Here is a 27,351-nt window from a genome sequence, read left to right as displayed (position 1 = left end):
TTGCAGCTAGATTTGCTGTGTAAACTATCTAAACTTTAGATAAAATTTATAGACGAGTTACTTGTTATAGTTTTCCATCTCGGATCTGCTTTAACATCGATTGGGAATCGGCCTGCGGTTTATGGCAGTCAACAGATCGCTCACCAATTAGAGAGGTCTTTCTCTTGATCAGTTGGCCACCATAATCGCTTGATGTATGGCAGCCTTTAGTTTTTCCTTTCCCTAAGGCTCAATTCACACTGAAAAGGATCCAGTGTGTTACTTCATCAAATGTGTGCAGTAAACCATGTGTTTGGTTTTTAAATCCGTTCTTATAGTTAAATATTGATTATTATTATTATTATTAAGTATTTATATATACTATATCAACTTGTAGATCAACTTGCCTGTATTTTCTTACACATAATGTCATATAATGGTACTGGAACATTTTTTTTAAAGTACTGTGACTATTTGCTTGTAATTTATGTCCTATGCTGAAGGGGTTTGAAAAAAGAAAAAAAAATCCACTTGTAGTGACATCTGGTGGTCAAACTTGGCATTTGCAGGGTAATTATAGCTTCCCACGAAATCTTTAGGGTTACAGCCTCTCCAGAAGCAGTATAGCGTACTATTGTCTCATATTAAGGGGTTACAGGAGTGTGGAACAAACAAATTGTACATTTACTTTTTTTATGAAAATTATAATCATTTGCATTATGGAAGATTGCAGAATCAACTCCTAGTACACATTTATGAGCGTAGATGTATAAAGATCCAGCATACAGAATCCCTTTTGTAATTCTACTTCTAACAATAGCTAATCAGTGAAAGCTCTTTCTAAACGGGCTTGTTCTGCTCATGTGCTGATTTGTGTAGTTCTGCTCTTGTGGTGTAAAGGCACGTTTTGATTGATTAGGATATACCTGACACTTAGGATGTAGCAGTCTTTACTTAGACTTTTCAATACAGAAATGCTAAACCTCTTCTTCTCTTGATCTTGCTGTAGCGATCACATTATTTCTCAGGCAAGGCTCGGCGATCTCGCATCTCCAGAGGGCGGAGCTGGGAAATATGGGGTGGAGACTCCTGGGTAACTTCTGTGTGCCCGTGTGCATGCGTGGCTGTGACCCTGATTGTACACTACAGGAGCCCGCAAGTTTTGGTATTGCCCTCTAAATGTGCTGCTACCTCCCTGCTTGATGGCTATTAATACATGCTGATGTCATTCAGAATCCTGGATGCCTGGGATTGCTTCTTGTAGAGCTATAAACATACTTGTGAACTGTCTCTTCCGGCACACAGTAAAAGAGAGCTGCATGTTCTATCCATTTGTGTGTACACAGTTTAGAGATTCAGCTAAAGCACAGGTTTCCAACTCGAGGCCCGCGGGCTGAATGTGGCCCTCCTTGCTCTTCTTGGTGGCATTCAAGAGCTTCAAGTGCCCATCATTGTGAGCAGTAAAAGAACAGTACACTGCTGTCCCATCCAGAAGATTACACTCATGACCGTATTTCTGATTAAAACATTGTCAGTTTCAGTGCAAGTTGGGGAACCTCCTTAAAGGGACTCCGAGCAGTGCAGAAACTATGGAAAGATGCATATCATTTTAAAGCTCTCTTTCTTCTCTTTCCAATGATATATAAACCGCCGCCCTACGGGCCCGTTTCCACTATTGCGGTGCGGAATCGCCGCATATAACCGCTGACAAAATCGCATGCGGATGCGATTCCGTATGCGTTTTTGCCGCGATTTCGCATAGGCAGGGTATATGCGATTTTAACCATGTCACTGCCTGTGTCAATTTACATTACTTTCAATGCGAAATCGCGGGAAAAAACGCATGCAAAAACGCATGCGATTTCCCTATTAAATACATTGCCTGCGATTCGCCTGCATTCCACACGCAGGCGAATTCTGCAGGGTCTACCGTGCAGAAAAATCCTGCACAGAAAAACGCAAATGAAAACTGACAAGTGGAAACAGTCCCATCCACTTGTATTGCCTATGCGAATCCGCATGCGGATTCACGCTAGTGGTTTCTAAGTACAAAGAGAACGACCGAATTAGACCAGAATTAAGCCAGAAGAGACCAGAAGGAGCAGACACAAGACTTTAGCAATCTGATTCACGGTTAGTGAAATAATGTTGTCTCTGCTCTTCATGATTAGCCTGCTTTCCCCTGCTATTCTCAAATCTGTACACTCACTGCATCCTCCTGCTGTCAGCAACACGATCTACATTTCTCCCTCTCTTTTATCCTCTCCACAGGTTGCTTCTCACGAAACTTTCTTATTCATACAACCGCGCTATACATTTCGTACTCCAACTACCCATAAATCTAAATCCCACCCTATCCTCCGCTCTCTCTGCCTCCTACTACTCCTTGCTGCAGGTGACATTTCACCAAACCCCGGACCCTATCTGCCGGCTCGCTCCTCACTCTTGCACACTAATCGCACTGCTAACAGCCAACCACATGCACACCGAAGCTGCCACAACCTTATTAATATTCCTCTTCTCCCCCCTCCTCCCCCACCTATCTCTGCTGCTCTCTGGAATGCCCGCTCAGTCTGCAACAAACTTCCTTTCATCCATGACCTTTTCAATTCCAACGCCTTCACCTTCTTTGGGGTCACAGAAACATGGCTGACGCCTTCTGACACGGTCTCACCTGCCGCCCTATCTTATGGCGGATTCCACTTTAGTCACACGCCTAGAAGTGGGAGTAAATATGGCGGTGGTGTGGGCATTCTTTTCTCTGATAGATGCTCCTTCAAGCCACTAACCCCCATTCCTTCTCTTTCTCTACCTTCCTTTGAAGTCCATGCAGTCCGTTTATACTCTCCCTCTAACCTCCAGATCGCAATAATCTATCGCCCTCCTGGCCCTGCTTCCTTCTTCCTAGATCACTTCTCTGCATGGCTCCTCCAGTTCCTGTCCTCCGATATCCCTACCATCATTATGGGCGACTTTAACATTTATGTTGACGCCAACAATTCTGCCGCCACTAAACTTCTGTCACTTACTTCCTCCTATGGCCTGACTCAGTGGTCCACTGCTCCAACTCACTCTAATGGTCATACACTTGACCTCATATTTACTCGTCTCTGTTCTATCACTGATTTCACTAATACTCCTCTCCTGCTCTCTGATCATAACTTACTAAACTTCTCTCTCTCCTCCTCTCCTCCTACCACCCTGCCTCAAGCACGCTCATATACACGCAGGAACTACCGCAACATAGACATGCAATCTGTCTCTGATGCCTTGGCACCTCTCCTCACACAACCATTCACTGACCCTGACTCAGCAGCTGCACACTATCACTGCTCAATCACGCAAGTCATGGATGAAATCGCACCCCTCACCAATGTCCGCCCACACCGTGCCAGTCGCCAACCCTGGCTGGCCAAAGCTACTAAACAGTTAAAGGGGTGCTCTAGGGTAGCTGAACGCCGTTGGAGAAAAACTAATACTAATGAGGATTTCATTACTTACAAAAAAGAGTTGAACAAGTTTAAAACCGCTCTCTCTTCTGCAAAACAATCATACTTCTCCTCCCTTATATCCTCCCACTTGCACAATCCAAAGCGCCTGTTCAGTACTTTCAACTCCCTTCTCCGACCACCCCCTCCTCCTCCTTCTTCATGCTTATCAGCTGAAGAATTTGCAACATACTTTACAGATAAAATTGCAAAAATCCGTAGTGTGTTTTCCACGCAGACATCAAACTCCATCTCCACTCCTCTTGTTGACTGCTCTCTTTCCAGTTTCTCTCCACTCTCCGAACATTCGCTCTCTTCCCTTATCTCCAAATCCCATCTAACCACCTGTTCTTCGGATCCTATCCCATCACATCTCATTCCACAGCTATCCACATCCCTTATCCCTGCCCTAACATCGCTGTTAAACCTATCCCTCTGCACCGGAATTTTTCGATCCTCGCTCAAGAGGGCTGTTGTAACACCACTACTTAAAAAAACATCTCTAGACCCCACTGAACTTGCTAACTACTGCCCAGTGTCACTTCTTCCATTTGCATCTAAATTACTTGAACGCCACATTCATGCTGAACTAAGTCAGTATTTATCTGCAAATACCTTGCTTGATCAGTTCCAATCTGGCTTCCGGCCAAACCACTCCACAGAAACAGCCCTCACCAAAGTAGCTAATGATCTCCTCACAGCTAAATTCAAAGGCTATTATTCCATACTCATCCTTCTAGATCTGTCATCAGCATTTGACACTGTCGACCACACTCTACTCCTACAGATCCTTTCATCTATAGGAATAAAGGACCTCTCTCTCTCTCCTGGATATCTTCCTACCTCTCTGGAAGGTCTTTCACTGTTTCTTATTCAGATCAGGCCTCCTCTTCACATCCTCTGTCTGTAGGGGTACCTCAAGGCTCTGTCCTCGGTACCCTCCTCTTCTCCATCTACATGCACGGTCTTGGTAACTTAATCAGCTCATTTGGTTTCCAATACCACCTATATGCAGACGATACACAACTGTACCTCTCGGCCCCAGACCTTAACTCCCTCCTCACACTGGTTCCCGACTGCCTGTCCGCTATTTCCTCTTTCATGTCCTCTCGCTTCTTACAACTTAATATGAATAAAACTGAACTAATAGTCTTTCCACCATCCCTGTCCACCCCTTTGCCTGATATTACAATAAATGTTAACAACACATCTATAACATCAGTTCCCAAAGCATGGTGCTTGGGGGTAATATTTGATTCTTCTCTCTCATTTACTCCTCACATTAACTCCCTAACCAGCTCCTGCCATTTCCAACTGAAAAACATAGCACGTATCCAACCTTTTCTCTCCCATGACACAACCAAAATGTTAGTACATGCTCTTATTATATCTCGATTGGACTATTGCAATCTATTGCTTGGTGGACTTCCAACTAACCGACTAACACCGCTCAATTCTGTACTGAACTCTGCTGCTCGACTCATTCATCTCTCCTCTCGCTCTTCCTCTGCTGACCCTCTCTGTCAAGCTCTTCACTGGCTACCAATTATTGAAAGGATTCAGTTCAAACTCTTAACCCTTACCTACAAAGCTCTCCACAATCTCTCTCCCCTGTACATCTCCTCACTAGTCTCCAGATACCAACCCAACCGCAATCTCAGATCTGCACATGAGCTTCTTCTATCCTCTTCTACAATTACCTCCTCACATTCACGTGTACAAGACTTCTCACGTGCCTCACCCCTCCTCTGGAATGCCCTTCCACAACACATCCGCCACTCTCCCACCTTTGAAATCTTTAAACGCTCCCTCAAAACCCACCTTTTCCGACAAGCATATTCTCTAGCTTAGGCCATGCACCCACTAAATAACCTAATTACACACTGCCTGTACATATACTGTATACTTCCCCACCTCTTGTTTCCACCCCATTCCTTTAGATTGTAAGCTCGCAAGGGCAGGGCTCTCACCCTTTTGTGTCATGGACTGTTATTAATTTAATTGCTTGCACACTGTTAGACATTTATACATTTTAGTCATCATGTTAAATCAAATTGTAATCAGCAGTGCTTTATCTTGTATCAGTGTTTATATTTGATGTATATCATTGTCTGTATCATTATGTACCAGTGCTCTTCAATGTATTTATTAATGACCTAGTAGATGCAGTAGTGAGCAATGTTGCTATTTTTGCAGATGATACAAAATTGTGCAGAATCATCAACTCTCAGGAAGATAGTGTCATATTGCAACAGGATCTGGATAGGATGGCTATATGGGCACATACATGGCAGATGAAATTCAATGTTGACAAATGTAAAGTCATGCATTTTGGACGTACTAATGGTCTAGCACCATACAAAATAAATGGGATACAGTTGGGGACATCAAACTTGGAGAAGGACTTAGGAGTACTCATTGACAACAAGTTAAATAATCGTACTCAATGCCAAGCAGCTGCAGCTAAAGCTAACATTTTGGGATGCATTAAAAGGGAAATAAAAACTCGAGATGCTAGCATAATATTGCCCCTGTTTAACTCTCTAGTAAGGCCACATCTGGAATATGGAATTCAATTCTGGGCACCACATTACAAAAAAGATATTGCAGTTTTAGAGCAGGTGCAGAGACGAGCAACAAAATTGATACGTGGGATGGAAGGTCTCGCTTACCAAGAAAGGTTAGATAAACTGGGTTTATTTAGTCTAGAGAAAAGACGCCTTAGAGGGGATCTAATTAACATGTATAAATACATCAGAGGGCAATATAATAGCTTGGCGGATGAGCTTTTTGTCCCTAGGCCTTCTCAAAGGACTAGAGGACATGATCTGCGCATGGAGAAAAAACGTTTTAGCCATTTATTTAGGAAAGGGTTCTTTACAGTTAGAGTGATTAAGATGTGGAATGCATTGCCACAGGAAGTCGTTATGGCAAACTCTATACCTGCAATTAAAGGGGGCTTAGATGCTTTCCTTGCGTTGAAAGACATCCATGGCTACAATTACTAGGTAATGCCTAATGATGTTGATCCAGGGATTTTATCTGATTGCTATCTGGAGTCGGGAAGGAATTTTTCCCTTTAGGGGCTAATCGGACCATGCCTTGTAAGCGTTTTTTCTCCTTCCTCTGGATCAACAGGGATATGTGAGGGAGCAGGCTGGTGTTGTACTTTATACTGGTTGAACTCTATGGACGTATGTCTTTTTTCAACCAAAATAACTATGTAACTATGTATCCCTTGTTTGTTTTCTTACATTGTACAGCGCCACGGAATATGTTGGCGCTTTATAAATAAATAAATAATAATAATAATAGTGGAAACTGGCCCGTTAGTTTTTGCTATTTTCGCAATTGAAATTGCCGCTGCCGCGATTTTGATCGCGAAAATAGAGAAAACTAAAAGGCGTAGGGCGACAATTTAGGTGTCGTCAGAAAGAGGCGAAACAGAGCTTTAAAATGATATCCATCTTTCCATAGTTATGTTGTATTACACACGGCGACTTTTTCTCAAAGTCAGCAGCTGCATTCAGCAGAAAAACGGGAAACACTTACCCTCTCTGCCACAAATCAAGGCTTTGTGGTGCTCCTGGACGCCCTAATTTACATTCTTTGCTGCATATTGCTGCTTTGTGGCGGGGGGGGGGGGGGGGGGGTAAGTTAAGATTGGGGGGGTTAAGCTTTTTTGGGGGGAGAGGGGGTTTAATGTTGAGCACCACCTGGGGGGGGGGGGGGGGGGGTTTAAGGGTTGGGCATGGGTAGAGGAAGGTCTTAGGGTTAGGTTTCAGTTGAGGAATGGTTCTGTGTGAGAGTAGGGTTAGGTTAAGACATAGTAGTAGGTAAACCTCACCGATATTGTACTATTGGAATAAGCAGTAGAATATTGGTAATTTTACTGATCTTTTATTAACGCCAATCCCCACACCCTTTTTTCCAGGGGCCTTTTTTACATGTACGCAGGGAAAACACCTGACATTACAGAGGGCAATATAATGAATTTAGCATTTTCCTTTCCATTAGAGATTTTTTTTTTGTGAGATTGGAGGGCATGGTTGCCTTGTTAAAAATAGATTTCTGTTGCCCAGAGCATTTTTATTGAGAAGACATTCCGCAGTCATGTACCGCCTCCGGAGACAGACATCTGTTTCCTCCAAATGTCATGGCCATGACAACCTGTCCTTTATATTTAGAGATTGCTGGCCCAGCCAAGGTCACTTAAGTTCCCTGCTTTGTATATGATCAGTATATTGCTGCTCTGCTGTGTTCAGTGACAGTGCCCCTATCTGCTGTTGCCACGCATGTATACAGAATGAAACTTTGCAAGCCTTAGATTAAAGGGGGACTCCAACCTCCTAGAAAAAAATCAAAATGCAGAGATGCCATAGCTCAACCTGAATAGGTTAAATTTCATTTTTTTTATTTAGAGTACATAGCCAAAGGCAGGCATGACATTTTAGGCCACACCCCCCTTTCAAATGTCTAGCCTGCTGAGAAAGACCTACTCGCCTATACCTTTTAACCAGCTCTTGCTTAAAGTGAACCTCCGGACTAAAAATCTACTCAGCAGAACTGAGATAGATCATCATACACACCTTGTTTAACAGACATTCATCTGCAGATCTGAAAATCCATCCTGGTGGATCTGATCTGCAGATGAATGTCTGTTAAACTAGGTGTGTATGAGGATCTGCAGATATCATAGACTATGAATGCAATTTGCAGGGATGGATCTTTTGCAGGAACAGATCTTTTGCAGATACTGGTCTTTTGTGTCTGTACAGCATCTGTGTGTGCAGCATCTTGCAAAAGATTTCTGTCTGATGGGGAGTTCAGCTCCATAGAATAGGACTGTGCAGGTATGACTCTCATACTACATGGAAGGGGGTAAAATTGGTCTGTGATCTTTCATTTTCAAAAGACTATGGTCTGATGTGTGTATGAGCCTTAACAGAGGGTGAACAATTATTCAGGGCTGGATTTCTAGAAAGGCCACAGAGGCCCGGGCCTTTAACGGCTGCAGCCCAAGGGGGACACCTGGATGGGAAATAGGGGTTTCTACTTATGAAAGAAAGCAAATGGAGAGCAACACATGAGAAAAGGCAAGCTGATGCCCAAGGGAGCTGTGCATGAAAAAAGGCTGCAGTACATGGATGATACACATAGCAGAGGGTGCTACATGTGGAATGAGAGGGGCGCTGCTGCACATGGAAGAGGAGCTCCAACATACTTGGCCTAGGGGCAGAAAAATATAAATCCAGCATTGCATTTTTCTGCTACATTAGTTCTCTATACCGGGCCACTTTCTTTACATCGTGTGAGTTGTCCTTTAATGTATGAGATCACCTCTTAAAAGGATTTTGCATATGTGATATTAGATTAGCTGCACGGAACTTGTGAAATGACAGCAGTAGGTACAACGCTGCTAAACTCAGCTTTACATCTGTAGCTGGTGCCTTGCCAAATATTTCACACGTATGCAGTGCGATGCGGGGAAAGTGCTAACAAGAATTTTAATGTATAGGGAAGTGTCACAGCGAGAAAGACAATACTTTCATCTGCTGTAAGAACTGCACTCAATAACAAGGGGTAACTTTCTCATCTAGCTCATAAAGAAGCTCAGAGATTTAAAGTGAACATAGTGAGCCCAGTTTAGTTTTTAAGACTATACAATTTTTATAAATCCACTTTCCCTCAATACAGAGAGTTAAAGAGAAACCGTAACCAAGAATTGCACTTCATCCCAATCAGTAGCTGATACTCCCTTTCTCATAAGAAATCTTTTCCTTTTCACAAACTGATCATCAGGGGGCCCTCTATGGTTGATAATGTGGAGAAACCCCTCCCACAGTGTGATGTCAGGACCATGACTAAATCCATTTATACATAACTATTGTAAAAATGAAGCCCTTTTTTTTTTTTTTTTTCCTTTTTAAAGAGGCTGTATAAAAAAATAACGTCCTCTGGGGGGTGCTTGCTTCGGGAGGGGGAAGCCTCAGTGTCCCAATGACGCTTCCCCCTCCCCTGTAGCTGCAGGGAATCCAGCGTTGCCTCCCCCGAATCCTCCACCAATCCTCTCTTGACAAGCCTGACAAGGCTGGATATATTTACCTCTCTGGGATCCAGCACAGGCGCAGTAATGGCTCTTCGTTTGGGTAGGCAAAAATAGCCGAGACTGATTGTGTCCGCTCTACTGCGCTAGTGTGAAAGGATGGCTATTTCCGCCTTACCCTAATGAAAAGCTGCAAGTACGCCTGCGCAGGATTGCGGAGAGGTAAATATTTACTTAGACGCACTTCAGGGGTCTCGGCAGGCTAAACGGACGGACGGAGGAAGCCTTGTTAGGATCCAGAGGCTTCCCCTTCCTGAGGTAATTATGTCCCAGAGGGATTTTTTTACTACAGGTTTTCTTTAAAATGGGATCCTGATCAGGCTTTTGATTATGTAAACAAACCTTTTGTTTTATTTTTTTTGAAGTCTGTAAAGGTGCGTACACACCTTTCACCCGTTGGATCAGCACCCGATCCCCTTGGGTGACATCACTGGGCCGGCCTGTACAGATGCATGTCAGCTGTGTAGCTGATGACACATACTGTTGCTATGCAAGGGGGGTGGAGCTGAGCGTGCGTGATGCGGCAGGCGAGGGGGGCGGTGTCTTCAAAGAAGTTCGCCATCTGTCGGGCAAGTTGATCCGCCGGGCAGCTTGCTCGGGCCTGCTGTACACACAATTGATTATCAGCTGAGACATTTGTTGATGTGGATGAACTAGGGATAATTCTATTCCCAATACAGTTTATCAGTAACAAGTCCAGCCACACTGTCAGTATGTAACCACATGAAACTTTTGATGCTGAAATGGTCAAAAGTGATTTTTTTTTCCAACTGTCAGCTTGTTGATGTTTTGCACATACCAAATTTGTTAAAGCCGTTGTTTTGCTGAAATTTTGATTTCTTAGACTCTGAGGGAGTCCTGCTGCGTTTCCTTCATTTCCATGGGGTAGCAAATGCTGCTTTGGCAAGCCAAGCTTGCATGAACTGTTACAAGGGTGCTGGTAGACTGTCAAGTTTTGGCCAAAACAATCACAAAAGGTTGTTCCAGCTGGCAAAACCCTGCTTTCTATATGTGGCTTAAAGGATACCTTAGTGCTAACTATTTTTCAAAAAGGAAATCTAATGTGTGTGTAGGAAGTTGTGCAGATGCTTACCACACCTCCCGTGATTGGCGTCTCCCTCCATTCTCCGGTAATGATCCAAGTTCTTTACTTCCTAGTTGGGGCGATCGGTGCCATCCGCAGTTATTTCAACTTGGCAAGGCCCCTAAGCTGACAATACTGCGCATGGGGAGCTTAGTATATCCGGGTGGAGTTCACCGACCAGGAAGTAAAGAACTTGGACAATTACCTGAGAATGGAGGGTGACGCTGCGGCACGGGAGGTGCGCTATGCATCTGCACAACTCCCCACACACATTAGACGTCCTTTTTGAAAAATAGCGCTATGGTATTCTTTGACCAACAATCTCTTGCATAACACACAGGTTTTCAGCCCACTGTTTGTGAAAAACTGTTAGTATTTCTGAAAGGTGCAGTGGTCATTTTGTTTGAAAAAGTACATTGGCAAAGACATGAGCTTGTAAAGTAGACAATTCCCATGTTTATTTCTAATCTAAGCCTAAGCATGAACATTATGAGTATCCTTTAGGCACATAATGTTGTTCCTGATCACCTATACTGTAGTAGTCTTATAACCGTAACTTCAGCCTCTGCACTAACTATACCCTTAAGAGTAGTGGGATGTGGGTGTGGGGGCACCCTCTAGGAAAAAGGCACAGGAGACAAAAGTGGGAGCCCAATGGTGTAGTTTGTCAAAACAATTGGCAGTGGTACAAAGTAAGATACTACTCACAAAGGTGGGTTGCAGGGGGGGCAACCGACCACAGGAAGCAGGTGGAGACACTAAACCCGACTTCACTCGGGGTGCTCTCTGAGGACCTGGCTGCGGTTGCTCTCCTTGGTGAAAGAAAGGGGACAGATGTCCACCGTGGTCGAAGCCACATGAGTTCTGTCTCCACCCCTCAAACGGGTGAGGTATGGGGGTATAAATTGCACAATAAGGGTATAAGAGGCGTAGTATAAAAGCATCTAAAAACAGTTTAAATGAGAAAATGATTTTGAGGTAGCTTACCTCAATGATGAAAAACTCTTTAAATTAGCAAAGGTTTTTAATAGTAGCACAGGCGATGCGTTTCGTGGGTCCGAGCCTGCTTCCTCAGGGTAATAACAGTGCCAAACTATATAAAAGATTCAGCAAAGGGAGGCTCCCTTTGTGTGAATGAGGCTAGTTGTGTGGCTCCAGCGCTTACTGTGGAATTCCATCATATTGCATGGCCTGCTGGGAAATGCAGTCCCATCAATGTGTTGGGGTCTGTCTCTGGTTTTCTTTCTTGGAGGGATTGATCACCGCTGCAGTGATGGTGTTGAGGAGTCCTGGTTCTATGCCGTCTATCGTAAATCCAGTGCGCTAGCTGAGATTGCATCACTGGTCACATGACCATCTTGTTGAGGGCTCGTTTCCACTATAGGGAATCCGTATGCGGGGACCGCATGCGGATTCGCATAGGCAATACAAGTGGATGGGATTGGTTCCACTTGTGCGTCGTGCGGGTGCGTTTTGGTGTGCGGGGGAAATCTGCACAGCAGAGCCGTCAGATTTCGCGTGCGGCTGGAATGCGGGCGAATCGCTCGCAATGCTTTTAATAGGGAAATCGCATGCGGCTTTTTCATGCGGTTTTCCCCATGATTTCGCGTGCGAATTCGCATGTAATGTTATGGAAATTTACACAGGCAGTGACATGGTTAAATTCGCCTGCTTCTTAGCCATGCGAAATCGCGGGAAAAACAGCATGCGGAAACGCATCCACATGCGATTTCGTCCGCGGTGGAATCCAGATGATTCCGCACCGCAACAGTGGAAACGAGCCCTTACAGTTTGTCAGATTTATTTGCCCTGGCTGTGAGAAAAATGTCAGAGTATCTTTTAATGATATTAGTGGTTTGGTAGAAATAAATGCATGGGGAAATGACAATGTGATCATACTTGTGGCAAATATATAAATCTGAAACGCTTGGATATTTCCAGTACATTTTTGTACAGTTGGAAATGGGCACACGGGAACCATAATCTTAATTGCTAAATAAACCAGCATCCATTTGTATTGTACTTTAGAGACTCAGCTAAATGCAGCCAGTGAATGGAAACGCAGTGGTGTGGATAATACTTCTTAATCTAGCTTGGGTACTAATAAACTTATGTCTACCTGAAAGCCTGGGCTTCAAGATGGAAGAGAAGACGACGTTTGGTTGTTGGTTCCTTCCTTTTTCTCCTGAACATTATGCCTGGGGATGGTTGGTGAGATGCAAATAATTTCGAGTTGATGCAGGATTATTTTGATTTTGTATTCTGACTTTTTCATCTTGAAAATTAACCAATCCTATTCCACCCTGGCAGGCTTAGAATGGTCCATTCCAAGCTGCATTTCATGGTCCATTACGCTGCATTAATTCAGTATTATTTACATCTTATTGACCATCCAGAGTCATTATGATCTTGAGTGTAGTTGCACTTGGTAACAAATTGGAAGCAGGAAATTTGAGCAGCCATTAGTAAATATTAATTGCGGCTATAATGGTGCTGAAGTGCCAGAAGAGCCAACGTATGGTGGTGGTAGACAGACCAATAGTGTCAGAGATTACAGCAATAAGTTATTGGGTGCTAGTGTTAGCCATGGTAGGGTAATAATGTTAGAAGATAAGGGGGTAAGTTGGTGTTAGGAGAAAGTAGGGGTAGTATTTGGGGTAGATAAGGGATAATTCACACTAGGCGATTTTTCAGCGATTTGCTGATCACTGGTGATCAGCTACATGCTGCTGCTAATGCAAGTCAATGGTAGTGTTCACAATGTAGCGATCGCCAGTGATTAGCAATTTGCTGATGGTGCGTGCAACATTTTTGGAGTTTTGTAGCGATTGCATTTCAATGTTATAGAATCACAAAACGCAATCACTCCTAAATCGCTTTCCTGTACAGTGAAAAAAACAGCTTTTTGCTGATCGCCGGCAATCAGCAAAACGCTACCAAAGCACCCAGAGTGAACTAGCCCTAAGGTAGTGTTAGGTTTAGGTAGTGGTAGGTTAGTGTTAGGAGTAGGTAGAGGGAAGGTTATTGTGAGAAGGTTAGGTAAAAACATAGTCGATCTTTGATTAAATTACCAATTTTCTATTATCTGCATTATCCAGCGCCCAATAGTAGAAGATCGGTCAGTTTACCAATATTCTACTAGTGACTTCACCTGGTGCCCAAATTTCCAGGCACATTTTTATTTTCACTAGATTGAGACATACTACTGGCCCTTCTCCCTCAATGTAGAAGGCGGAGCACCAATACGCCCCATGTAGAGCCTCCCCTGTGTCAATATTAGCCCTTGTTCTGAAGGAAAACTCTCTGTATGCAAAGATATTTCTGTACCATAACTTTCCTGTAAATGTCATACAATGTAGGCAATATGAATCTGCAGACAAGTCTAAATTCCATGTGACATCATTTTGTGCATCATTCCAGGGCTGATTTCAGAAACCTTTGTATATGACCCTCCTCCATGGACCAATGCAGCATCTGCAAACTTGCATTGTATTTGTTGCGTGTGTATATTGCTTGCATTACCTAATTATGGGGTACTTGGCGAGTTCTTCCTAAATATTCAAGGTAAAAGTTTGATGACTCAGTTGCACTACACTAACACATTGTTCCAATTTACTTACTAACCCGAGGTAAAACCGGCTGTATTCTGCATTACTTACTGGCTATGTGGTTCTGATTAACAGATTGCTGTTTTGGGCTGGTTAAAAATTTGTTTGAATTCTGCAGTAGTGTGATTTATTTATGGTTTTTGTTTTCTTTTTTAGATTGTATCGAGTTTCAAGACCACAACCTCTCGGGCGATCTGCCAGCTGGTGAAGGAGTATGTTGGACATAGAGACGGGCTCTGGGATGTCAGTGTTACAAGGACGCAGCCGGTGGTTCTGGGCACAGCTTCTGCTGGTACATCATTCATATCAATCTGGCACAGCTTGTAACTAAGTTTTTCGGTTGAGGCAGAAAATACACTTAAGTCTCGTACACACACTTGACTAAAGTCGGCTGACGCAGCCGATCAGGACTGCCTCTGCCGATAATCAAGCATGTGGATGGCAGCCTCCAACTCGCGAACGATCTGAACTACTTTGAAGACGCTGCTCCCCCTCCCACTGCATGACATCATGCATGCGCCACTCCGTCATCCCTCCGCCCCTCCCTCCCATGCATATCTTAACAGTATGCATTGCCAGTCACACAGCTGACATGCATCTGCACGAGCTGGCCCAAGGATTTTGCCCAAAAGGATCATATCCCTGGTGCCAAAAGGTTCACAAGCCAAAAATAAAAATGTGCTCATTATTTTGGCACTGTAATTGACCTGTGGAAGTGGGCTCAGACCCACAAAATGCGTTGCCTGTGCTAAATGGCTAGATAGTGCATCGGTTAAGGGATCTTACCTATTCAGTAAGAAGTACTCAGGCAAGACTTCCTAACATTGCAGGGTGGCTCCTTAAGTGCGCCCTTAGTGGCTGCAGCTCTTAAACGCTTTGCATCCAATAGGAAAACAGGGCTATAGAAATGCTAGGATTATTATAGGATTAGATAAATTTAATTTCCTTATGAGACTGTCTTATTCAGTTTTATCTACCTCTTACACCCCCTCGCCCTTTTGTACCTTCAATTGATGTGTTTGTTGCTCTTTGAATTTGCCTTTTTTCTAGAAATCCATTTTTTCTGTCTTAGTCTCTGTACTGGACTCATGAAAACAAATATTCTTAATGGCGCACACTATAAAAGTTAAGCAAATGAGGTTTACTTTATAATGCCAGAGGCATTATTAAATTGCAGAACCTCGTTTCAGTGTTGCGTTATATGGTGGAAACCCAATTTGTGACTACGTGTGTTACTGTAATTGTGACCTGCCCGCTGCTTTCCAGAATGACAAGGTCATCCGAGGCCATCAGCAGCATAAAATACCATTTACTATGGCTGCTTTATTTTAACTTCCCTCTGATTACTGTTTTTTTTTTTTTTTTTTTTAAGCTGAATGCCAGACAGAACATTTGCTTGCTGTACGGTATTACTGAGCTGATATATTTCAGTCCTAATTCCAGCCATTGCCTCTTACCTGTTTATCCCCATTGCCTTGTTAAAACTAAAATATGGGCAAAAGAGTCAATGTATTTGTGCAGCATCTCATCTGGGTTGTTGACTTTAAAGAGAAACCAGGACCAAGAATTTAACTTCATCCCAATCAGCTGATACCCCCTTTCCCATGAGAAATCTATTCCTTTTCACAAACGGATCATCAGGGGGCTCTGTATGGCTGATATTGTGGTGAAACTTCTCCCACAGGAAACTGTGAGGACCATGGTCCTGGCAGTTTCCTGTCTGTGAACCTCATTGCATTGTGGGAAATAGCTGTTTACTGCTGTTTCCAACTGCCAAAAAAGCAAGCTGCAGCTACTTCCAGTGACATCACGTGCCAGCAGTAAAAATGTCACCATGTGATAAATGTCAGAATGTAAATTAAAGAGGAACTCCAGTGAAAATAATTTAATAAAAAAAAGTGCTTCATTTTTACAATAATTATGTATAAATGATTTAGTCAGTGTTTTCTCATTGTAAAATCTTTCCTCTCCCAGATTCACATTCTGACATGTATTACATGGTGACATTGTTACTGTGGGCAAGTCATGTAGCTGTTTCTAGCTGCTCTGGCTGTTACAGACAGTTTTAAACAGCCATTTCCTGTCTGTGAACATTGTTACATTGTGGCAGTTTGCCCAGAGTACCGCGGTATTCAGAGCCTCTTGTGGGAGGGGTTTCAGCACAAAATTAGTCACACAGCGCCCCCTGATGGTCTGTTTGTGAAAATCATTCTATTTCTCATGTAAAAGGGGGTATCAGCTACTGATTGGGATGAAGTTCAATTCTTGGTTGGAGTTTCTCTTTAAGGGAGAGAAAAGCTTTTACAATGGGCAAACACTGACTAAATCATTTATACATAATTATTGTAAAAATTAAGCACTTTTTATATTGCATTATTTTCACTGGAGTTCCTCTTCAAATGGCAAAATGGGCCCTTAAAATGAGTACATATTGCATCGCGGCATCAGCTGGGCACCTCGCCTATCCAGCCGACCCGCTGCTTCCTCGTCTTCATCCCCTTTGGCCACATCTTCTCAGTAACCCAGCGGCACGATATGTGAGTCACATGCACCAGGCCACTGAGAAGAGGTGAGGATGAAGACGAGGAGCGCGCCGCCGGGACAGGTGAGCCACATTCTCTGCAGGGTCCCCGGGGACCACTATATGCCTGGAGGGGGGCTTGACCTACAGGGAAAACTGCACATTTCATCTGTATCAATCACTATAGCTAGTCTACTTAACAAAATATTTGATTTGTGACTTTGCATAACGCTATGCTGCAAGTATTGTAAATATGTCTCTGTGCATAACATTTTAATTGTTATATTTTCAATGTAAACAAGCCTATTTGTTTTCTGGTTATAGATCACACAGCATTACTTTGGAGTATTGAAACAGGAAAATGCCTAACCAAGTATATTGGCCATGCTGGATCAGGTAAAGATGCACTGGAATCAATGTTATCACACATTTATATGCCACTATCCTGTTTTTCACTGTGATCAGCTCAAGCATCTGATGCAAACCTGCAAGTTTCCATTTACAATCCGTCATTTTTGTTCACACATACAAGCAGAGCCAGGTCATCCACAGGGCAGCCATAGGCAGTTGTCTAGGGGCCTAGTGGAGGTCACCTACCAATCTTACTAAAAAAGCTTATTGACCATCAGCAGTGGGCAAAAACAGCTATCTTCAGGGCCGGATTTACCATAAGGTGGGGCCCCTAGAGTATGACTGGGACCCCAAGCTGGTGCCTTTATTGATTGGTCGGTAATCTGGCCCTGGTCATAGGCCCTGTACACGCATACTGATCGGATGTCTCTGACCCAAGTCTAACTGGATTTAGCGTCATGCTTGTTTCAGGTGTTTGAATCAGACACTACTGACCAGAAAGATCAGCAGGACTGCCAGGCAATGGGTATTGTTTAACCTTCCTGGCGGTAAGCAGCGCAGGAGGATTTCTCAGGCCCTGCTGGGCCGATTTGCATAAAAATTTTTTGCTACACGCAGCTAGCATTTTGCTAACTGCATGTGCACACCGATCGCCGCTACGCGGCTGCCCCGCCTCCCCCTCCAGACCCCTTGCGCAGCCTGGCCTATCAGCGCCAGGCAGCGCTGAGGGGTGGATCGGGACTCTCGATGACGTCCTCAAGACCGTCGCCATGACGGCGGGAAAAGCCCTCCAGGAAATCCCGTTCTTTGAACGGGATTTCCTGATCGCAGATCGCCGGAGGCGATCGGAGAGGGTGGGGGGATGCCGCTGATTTAAAAAGAAAATAAATTAAAAAAATGCGCTGCCCCTTGGCGGTTATTAGTAGACCGCCAGGAGGGTTAAAACGAAATCAATACCGTATGACAGTCTCCATATGTCTCTCACCTCTGGTCCTTTTAAGCACAAAGCAAAGGAGTGTCTGGTTAGTCTTAAAAGGTCCTTGATTGCCCCAGGCACAGATCAGGCATGAATCCAACAATCCTTTCCGAAGAGTCCTGAAAGAAGCTGTCCACCAACCTATCAGAGTATGAGGATCTACAGAAAGAAATGGCAAAGACACCTCCACCTAAAATCCAGGTGTTAGGAAGCGTGTACACTTCATGATGTAATCACTCCCTGAGGCACTTCAATGAAGTACTGATTAAAGCCATACACTTTCCACAGATTTTAACCCAATGTTCCAAAATGATCGATTCCTGTCTGAAAATGTTTTTATTTTTTTTTCATAGTTTTAGTAAATTTGCTTTCATTACTGATATCAAGTGTTTGCTCTGTCCCTAAAGCCTGGACACTTCTGAACGCATTGTCTACTACTGAATATTTTCCCGCTTTTCATGTCGGCTCCAGCTGTGCTCTGCTCTTCTCTTCATTTTCAAATGATCCTGCTAATTATTGTGCGTGATTTATTTTTCTGAATGATTTTCATGACCGAGTGCAAACTGTTTGTGTTTTACAGTAAACTCCATAAAATTTCATCCTACAGATCAAATTGCATTAACAGGCAAGTACATCCGTTTCTTATGTGTCTGTAGTGCATGTAAATTAAAGTGATGCTGTTGAGAAAAAAAATGAAAATGGCTCTTCCAGTAATCTAGGTTGAGGAGGTGAAAGTCAAGCAAGGTGAATGTAATGTTGGATGAGTATATATGTATATGTATATGTATGTATGTATGTATATATATATATATGTGTATGCGTGTGTGTGTGTGTGTGTGTGTGTGTGTGTGTATGTGTATATATATATATATATATATATATATATATCTATATCTATATATGTATATATGTATGTATGTATATATATGTATATATATATGTATATGTATGCGTATATATATGTGTATATATATATATATATATATATATATATATATATATATATATATATATAATTATTATTATTATTATTATTATTATTATTATTATTATTATTATTATTATTATTATTATTATTTATGGTGTCCATGCTTGTGACCATATTGTAAAGGCACTTGTATTGACCTGAAGAAGCGGGCTGAGTCCCATGGAACACGTTGTACTTCTAATCGTGCTGAATAAATAATTTCATATTTTTACATTTACCCTGTGCTTTGGGTTCTTCCATCTGGAGTGGTAAAGAGACCTCCCTCCACCTTATTATTATTTTTTGTTTCATTACATTACCTATTTTTGGGTGCCTCCACCCCCCAGTAATATATATTTTAGTAACTGTCCAGAGAGGATGCCTGTGAGATGGAAGGTAAAGTGTCAAGCTTAAAGTGACAATCTTATGGATCCATATAATTAAAGTGCAAATGCTGTGTTTTTTTTGTTTTGTTCCTTTTACACCCACACACACCTACTTACCTACCTACCTACCTACATCTTAGCCAGCCATATGAAAAATTCCACAAGGCCCTCTAGCCCTCTTACTAATTATTATTGGGTTACTTCTCAACCCCTCCCTTCTGATGACTCATGCTGTCTTGTTCCCAAATACACAGCAGGAGTTACCAAGCAGGAGTGCAGGTGTGGCTTGATTAATTAATTGATTTAAATTGCAGGATTTTCAAATGGCTGGATAAGACATCACATCATCATCAATAGCCGGCACTAGGGGAGCAGTGCGGGAGAGGAGAGGTCTCTGATTGCCGCGGACTCCAGTGGATTAGGCGAGCCGTGCTGCTTGCTTTTATTCGGGGGAGTGAAGGAGAGCAAGAGGGGAGACAATGGGGCAGAAGGGAGACACATGGGGTACGGAAGGGGGTACAGGGGGGACGCTAATTAGAGAGAAATACAAGATGCTCTTAGACCATACAGGTATGTGGTTTTCTACAAAGCATGCACTGGTGGCGGTATTTGAGGACTGGGTTGGTTAACACTAATGGATAACAGTAGAAAATTTGGTGAATTCCTGCTGACGTTATTAACTTTATGAACCAAAAATATCCTCCCCCCCCCCCCCCCCCTTCCCGAAAAAAAACCCTCCATAATGCCCAATATTTTTCAAACTCTGTTTGTCTTTTATGTATTACAACTTTGTAGTCAGGGGTTTGCAGCCTCTTCATTCCTCTTTACTTGTTTATGTCCCGTTGTATTACACTGCATTGACTTAGACCTTTTGTTCAGTATAGAGTCACCTGCAGGTACTTATCAATCTCATTTGAGCCCTTCGTGACATTAACATCTACAGCTGCTTTTCCAGTGTTCTTCCTGGTTGCATAGACGTAAGCAACTGGAGTCTAATCTACATACAGTACATGCCCTCACATCTAAGCCAGTGATGCTGCAGCAGTTGTGTGACTGATATAGCAAGCTTCTATGGATGCTGCAGCAGTGACATCTGCTGTCACATACTGGTAGGGCCTAATATAGGGAATCCTTTCTGCCACTATGATTACTTATGATAATCTGCTAAAAGAAATGTGCATGTAGAACATGGAGCTGAAAATAGGGGTTTGGGTTTGGAGTGGTCCTCAATATGGGAGGAGCCTTTTTAAGACTACGAAGTGCTGTATTTTTTGGCGTGAATGCTTTTAGAGTTGCTGTGTTTAGTAAAGTAAGCCTCACATTGAAAGACCAACTTTAAAATGAATTGGAGCTAAAATGTGTGGGGCATTACTAATTGCCTCCTCACATATTAGTCAACTTTCCCTCTAAAATGTTTTTCACCCACTCCCAGATGCACAAAAATCACAAAGATTGTACACGTTTTGCGTTTTTAAGCAAGCAGTAGCCTGAAATTTGATACAGGACCCCAATTATCAGACATTTTCAGCAGTGGGTGAGGTTTAACTAAACACTACCGTTGTATTTACTATTTATAATACTGTGCTGGGTGCAATATAGTTTTTTTTTTTTTTTTTGTAAGCTCATGTCCTCTTTATAGGTCAAAGGGGAGTTACCTATTCCTGGCTCTGGCATACTTTCTCCTGACACTCCTAGAAACAGACTTTTTTTTTTCCTGGGTACAGCACTGGGGCGACATTCTTATGCAAGGTGGGAGGGATATGGAGGCTGCCATATTTATTTCCTCTTATACAATACCAGTTGCCTGGCTATCTTGCTGATCTTCTACCTCTAATCATTTTAGCCACAGACACGAACAAGCATGCAGCAGATCAGATGTTTCTGACAATGTCAGAGGCATACTTGTTTCTGGTGTAATTCAGACACCACTGCAGCCAAATAGACCAGCAGGGCTGCCAGGCAACTGGTATTGCTTAAAAGGCAATAAATATGGCCGCCTCCATATACCTCTGACCTTAGGTTCACTTTAAAGGGAATCTGAAGTGAAAATAAACTTATATGATTTGTATGTGTAGTACATCTAAGAAATAAAACATTGGCAGCAGAGATTGGAGTCTAATATTGTTTCCAGTTAAGAGTTAGGTTAAGAGAAGAGTTAAGAAACACCAGTTGTTTATCTATGCAAAAGAGCTTATCTGAGTTCCACGACTTTCAAAGTCGCAGAGCGCTCTGTCTTCTGAAGCTTATTCTCTCAAGTGTCTGTTACTGTATTATGTTTTTTTCTGCAGAGTATAGTTCAAAAGTTTATTAGCTTGCCCTGTGAAATCATTTAGAATGCTGAGTGTAGTTTGTAAATTGAAAATATTAGAGAATGATGCAATGTTATGTATAAAAAAAACTATGTAATGGAAAATAAAAATATGAGACCATTTTCATTGCTACTAATGTGCTATTAATTATTCGTACTACACATACAATTCATTACGGTATATCGTATTTTTTTTCCGCTTGGTGTCACTTTAATGCATCCTCTTGCGTATAATATAATCATATTTCCAGTTTATATTGCCCAAGCGTTCCTCACTTTAATTGAATGCGCTTGTTTAACCATCCTGATTTCTTACATTTGAATCACTTCAGCACAAAGCCTTAGGCTTAGCTTACCACAGTTTATATTTTCCAAACTCGGCTTGTTGAATTCAGGAGTGTTCAGAAAACACAACTGCACAAATCTTTATGGCCCAAGCGCTTCACAGGTGAAGTAAAAACGCAGAAAGAATAGTGCATTTCATATGTGCTGCCCATCTGCGCTTGTCCTTGTTAGGAAAATGTAAAACTGAATGTGACTGACTTTGTAGTTGCAGCATCTGACTTTCTCTTTTTGTTTCACAGCATCTGGGGATCAGACAGCTCACATCTGGCGCTATGTGGTGCAGTTACCCACTCCACAGCCGACAGCAGACACCAGTGTAAGCTCCCAGCTGAAATGACAAGGCATAATGGGAGAAATGGCGATGATTGCTGTCATTTCTGTATGATTATATCTAATAGCTTGTGTTTCCTCTGACATTGGAAATACAACATCATTCATTCACAGGCCTCCGGATAGATCTGTTTTTATGCATAGAGGCAGAGGCGGCTTATGTGCTTTGCATTTAGTGATGCATCATATACTGCCGTGCGTCTTGATTGCCGTCTAGGATATCCGCACTGATTAGACTCAATTCCTGGAGACAGCAGTGGTTGTCTGTGAGCTTAACCTGTAGTAACCAGCCAGATCAGAAATGATGCGGGGTTGGAGGGTTGGAAGTGTAATTTTATTAATGTGTATGTACTTGAAAATGTATGTATTTTGTAGGTGTAATATACTTTTTGGCCACAAGATGGCGCTAGTGAACACTCGTTATAGGAAGTGTTCACTTTTTTTTTTTTTTTTTTTTTACACTTTATTTAATTGTTACATTTCCTGTTTTTGTGAATGGACGTAGCCGCTGTTCGCGGTCACGTCCGTTCACTCCAGGCACTGCAATTGGGTAGAGGACCGTTCGGTCTTCTTCCCCAATCACCCAGCACGGGATGCCGACGGAAACAGCGGCGGTAGCAGCGTGCACACAGCGGTAGCAGCGGCGGGAACGCGCGAAGTACTACAACATCATGTTGCCATTAATAGCGGTAAGCATGGCGTTTTAATATGTTAGGATGTCAGTAAATGGTTAATTTTACCATTTGTTTCTACTGTACATACCTTTACCTGTAAATAACGTAAGCACTTTTGCACTTATATATTCTAAATTTACTCATACAGTGATTTATTAACCATCTGGGCTTGGTCATTGTCCTGCTAAAAGAACCACTATTGTGGAAAAAAAAGTAAAATACAAAATGCACATTTAAGCATATGTATAAAATGTATATTTGTTCCAGAGTAAAATGCACCATATTTTTTCCCTACATCCTTGTCTAATAGGTTGTAAAAATCTGAGCAATCTGACAGGGTTTGGCCTTGTCCATATCCTCACAGGGGTTCTTAGGGTTTTCTTAAAGGATAAGTGACATGATGAGATGGACATGTGTATGTACAGTGCCAAGCACACTGATAACTATGCTGTGTTCCTTTTTTTCTTTCTCTGTCTGAAAGAGTTAAACATCAGGTATGCAAGTGGCTGACTCAGTCCTGACTCAGACAGGAAGTGGCTACAGTGTGACCCTCACTGATATTTTACATTTACTGAACGCAGTTGCTCAGTCCAACTGTCAAAATAGCTTTCAAGTGAGTAGTGAGGACGGCTGGCGTATTTGCATAGATCCTTACTAAGAATCCCGCATGAGGAGATGGACTACTCCAAAACCTTTCGGGTCTGTCACATTTTTACTGCCTGCTGTAGGCAACATCAACTTAGGAGAATATTAATTTATAGCGCATTTTACGCTAGGGAAAATGGACATTTTTATAAGTGTGCGTACATTGTTTTTACATTTAAAATTTTCATGTTCGTGGTCCTTTTAATCCTGTCACATCTGCCAATGCCTTGCTGAAAGCCTGCCTTGAGGCTGCTGGTAACAGGTGATCTCTTATGCTGCTATATTTGTTCACATTTTGTATAAAAAGCATCAAGTTTTTTTGTCATGTGTTCCGTGCAGCACCTTTGAGATGTGGCAAGTTTTGTAAAAGTCAAACAGTAAAAATAGTTTACATGGGGAAAAAAATGATACTGAATATGTAGAGTACCAATAAAATGACTCTGCCAGTAAAAACTTAGGGTCTCATATTGAGAGAGTACCTTAGAACCCTTGCATTGTGGCCTGCTCTGCTGAGCACAGGTGGAGCTTTGAAGTCAGTTTAAAATGTGAATTCAGAGTTGAGTACCTGGCCTCCCTCCATGTCATATTGCTTGTCAGTCTTATGTGGAAGAGGTGAGTGGAAGTATGGCCAGTACAGAATAGCATATCGAATGAGAAACAGGTGGTGTGAGTAGATTTCATGCCAGGAAGTTTAGCTGAGTTTGGGAAACCCACAGGGACCGCAGGCAGCACTTCTGAACTAGTAAGGCTCCAAAGTTTGCAGTTTTGGCAACAGTTAAGTATACAGTGGTCCAATACAGGATTGCCACAAAAAGCTTGTAGCCATGCTATGTTCATGTGGCAAGACAAGCAATAAGTAGCAAGAAGCTTTGCTGTTACAGTAGCTCGAGTGGAGACTTCATTCACTTCTCAAATCTCACTGTGTGTGTCTCCTACACCTATATGATAAATTTAACTGACTTTTTTTATCGTAACAACCAACAATTTATGCAGGAAACTCATGACGATTAACAAGGTTGCCCAAACTTTAGCATCCCACTGTATGTCTATTAGTGGTGGTCATGTGTGGTCATGTCTGGGAGAACTCAAGGAGAAGCATGTGATCAGTTTGGTCAAGTGATGTTAGTATCTGATTTTCTAGTCATGACCATGTGCTAAAGCAGGATGGCAAATCTATCAGCTGAGCAAATAAATTACTTGCTTCTCCATGACGTCTCTTAAGGTGGCCACTAGCGGTGAAATTTCCGGCGAAAAATCGTTGGAGTCATCAGAAATTATGATCGGATTAGTTGTAAATAATCTCAATTGATGGGCACAATCGATTACGAAAGATTATAAAAATAGTTGTCTGACTTGTATTTTTGTGATAGGAAGCGAAGATTGGTTCATTGATGGTGTAGTGAACGATTTTTCTTCCGATCAGAATTTCTGATCGCTCGACCGATTTTTTTTTTTTGCTAGAAAGTGGACCGTTAGTGGCCACCTTTAGACATTACCACCACTACTGTCCATAATTTTACAACCTGCCTGCACACACTACTGAGTTCAAGACAAGTCAAGACACACAGTGTTGGACTAGGAGTTGAAAAAGCTGAGGAAATCCACCTGCTGGCCAAGCAGCAGTAACCCTGTGTTATCACTCCCAATAGAAACCTGCAGCAAGTCTTCACTGTGAGCAGCAACACCTGATTACTGCTGCTTGGCCAGCAAGTGGATTTCTTCTGCTTTTCCACCTCCCAGCCCAACACTGAAGACACAGAACTTTTACAGTTTATTGTGCTTTTCTCCTGGAGGGGTCAAAGTGCCAGAGCTGCAGCCACTAGGATGTGCTCTATAGGAAGTCTTGCCAAAGGTTTCCTACTGAACAAGAAGAGGCTTTGAAGAACACTAAAGAGCTGAGATTCAAACCCAGGTCTCCTGTATCAGAGGCAGAGCCCTTTACCAGTAGACTCTGTAGGATGCATCATTCTATCTGAAGTATTCATGATGTTAAGTGTTTGCAGGTAGTAGAAGCACTTATACCTCCATGTGTACTTATTGCATAAATGCATGATTATGCTGTTTGCTGGTGATTATCAATGAAATGCCAATATTTTTGATGATACCTTTTATGTCAATTTTATGCAGCTTGAAATGGGACCAAACAAATTAGCAGCTGATTTTAATTGGTCCAGTTTCAAGCAGCGTAAGTTTACACACAACTTAAAATTAGAATAAAAACAATATAAGATGATCACCAACTTGAAATTTATTAGCATCTAGTTTCCCATCTCTAGGGGTTACTTTGACTTGCGTTATACTCTTGTACTTCTGTTCAGCAGATTTCTGGAGAGGAAGAGGTGGATTTCTCTGACAAAGATGAACTTGACCAGGATGGAGATATTTCCAGCGATTGTCCCACTGTCAGAGTCCCCATCACAATGCTGAAAAGCCACCAGGGCGTGGTCATAGCAGCAGACTGGCTGGTGGGGGGGAAGCAGGCAGTCACTGCCTCCTGGGACAGGACAGCCAACCTGTATGACGTGGAGACTTCAGAGCTGGTCCATTCCCTGACAGGTAGACACTAATTCATGGACCTAATATAGTAACCATAATAACAGGACCAACATGATGAATACTGGAGCTATTTTGGACATTTGGGGGATTATTTGATTTTAAGGGTTCTTTGAGTCTTAAAGGGAGAATTTCACCAAGTGTCATTGGACTGGAAATGAATTGTAATGTTTTTTCTTATACCTTTTTTTTTTTTCTTTTTCTTCTTCAATAATTATCATCTAAATTTCTGTTTTTATTTAAAAGTCTGACTAAAGGCCTGTGTACACACGCCTAACTTAAAGTGGACCCAAATAAAAAATACAAGATTTCAGAAATAAAAACTATTTTCTAAATTATAATAAATGGCAGCCTTTTTCAGCTGCATGATGACAAATATAAAATATTTTACATTTACTGGAGGAACCCCTCCCTTCCTTCCATATTGCAGGGACAGAATCCGGCAAACTGGTGGAGTAGGTGGTGTCTGGCAAAGGAGGAATTGCTAATGGCTGCCACCTGTATGACCCTAGTTATGAAAAGAGAAGGGTGAAAAGTATGCACTGAAATGCTCATAGGCTTGAAGGAGTGTTTATTTATCTTTGTATGTGTCAGAGTGCTGCAACTAAATATTTTGAATTAAAAAAAAAATGTTTGGTTTAAGGTCTGCTATAAGTCGGCTGAGGCAGCCGATAGCAACCGCATCAGGCGTGTGTATGGCAGCGTTGACCCCCCAGCCCGCCCGACCGGTAGCTCTACTCACCCCCAGCGACGCTGATCCTGCCAACCCCATTGTTTACACCACTCACCCGCCCGGTGATGTCGCACACGTGGCGCTCGTCGCCCCTCCGTATGGTGTGTGGCCACCTATAGGAGTAATAGGCAGCATTTAATTACAACTTGCCTGCAAGGAAATGCTACAGAATAGGGCTGGATTTGGCCATAGTGGAGTCTGTCCCTAAGGATTCATACACATCCAAACCCAGGACGAGGTCATAGGTCTCCTCTCTCCTGTTCATCCCCCCGCCATAGCAACATAATGCACTGCTAG

At 42.5% G+C, this 27,351-nt stretch overlaps 1 protein-coding gene across 8 annotated transcripts in view; it reads left to right on the top strand.

The window, feature by feature from the left end:
• WDR37 (WD repeat domain 37) overlaps nucleotides 1-27,351 on the top strand; it is a 248,229-nt gene that overhangs the window by 157,838 nt on the left and 63,040 nt on the right. For 5 of the 8 annotated variants that reach the window (XR_011020768.1, XM_068235811.1, XM_068235812.1 and 2 more), the window contains 6 exons: nucleotides 989-1,072; nucleotides 14,422-14,557; nucleotides 17,111-17,182; nucleotides 18,694-18,738; nucleotides 22,359-22,435; nucleotides 26,087-26,324. Coding sequence is in view for 7 of the 8 variants with exons in the window: in XM_068235811.1 (XP_068091912.1) it covers nucleotides 989-1,072; nucleotides 14,422-14,557; nucleotides 17,111-17,182; nucleotides 18,694-18,738; nucleotides 22,359-22,435; nucleotides 26,087-26,324 (652 nt within the window). In the remaining variant the exon portion in view is untranslated. The remainder of the gene's footprint in view (nucleotides 1-988; nucleotides 1,073-14,421; nucleotides 14,558-17,110; nucleotides 17,183-18,693; nucleotides 18,739-22,358; nucleotides 22,436-26,086; nucleotides 26,325-27,351) is intronic. The other 3 variants (XM_068235815.1, XM_068235817.1, XM_068235816.1) reach the window with 3 other exon arrangements.

The sequence above is a fragment of the Hyperolius riggenbachi genome, chromosome 5 (assembly GCF_040937935.1).
Source record: "Hyperolius riggenbachi isolate aHypRig1 chromosome 5, aHypRig1.pri, whole genome shotgun sequence".
NCBI classification, from domain to species: Eukaryota; Metazoa; Chordata; class Amphibia; order Anura; family Hyperoliidae; genus Hyperolius; species Hyperolius riggenbachi.
The sequence above is the reverse complement of the archived record's forward strand: the minus strand, read 5'-3'. Positions and strand labels throughout refer to the sequence as shown.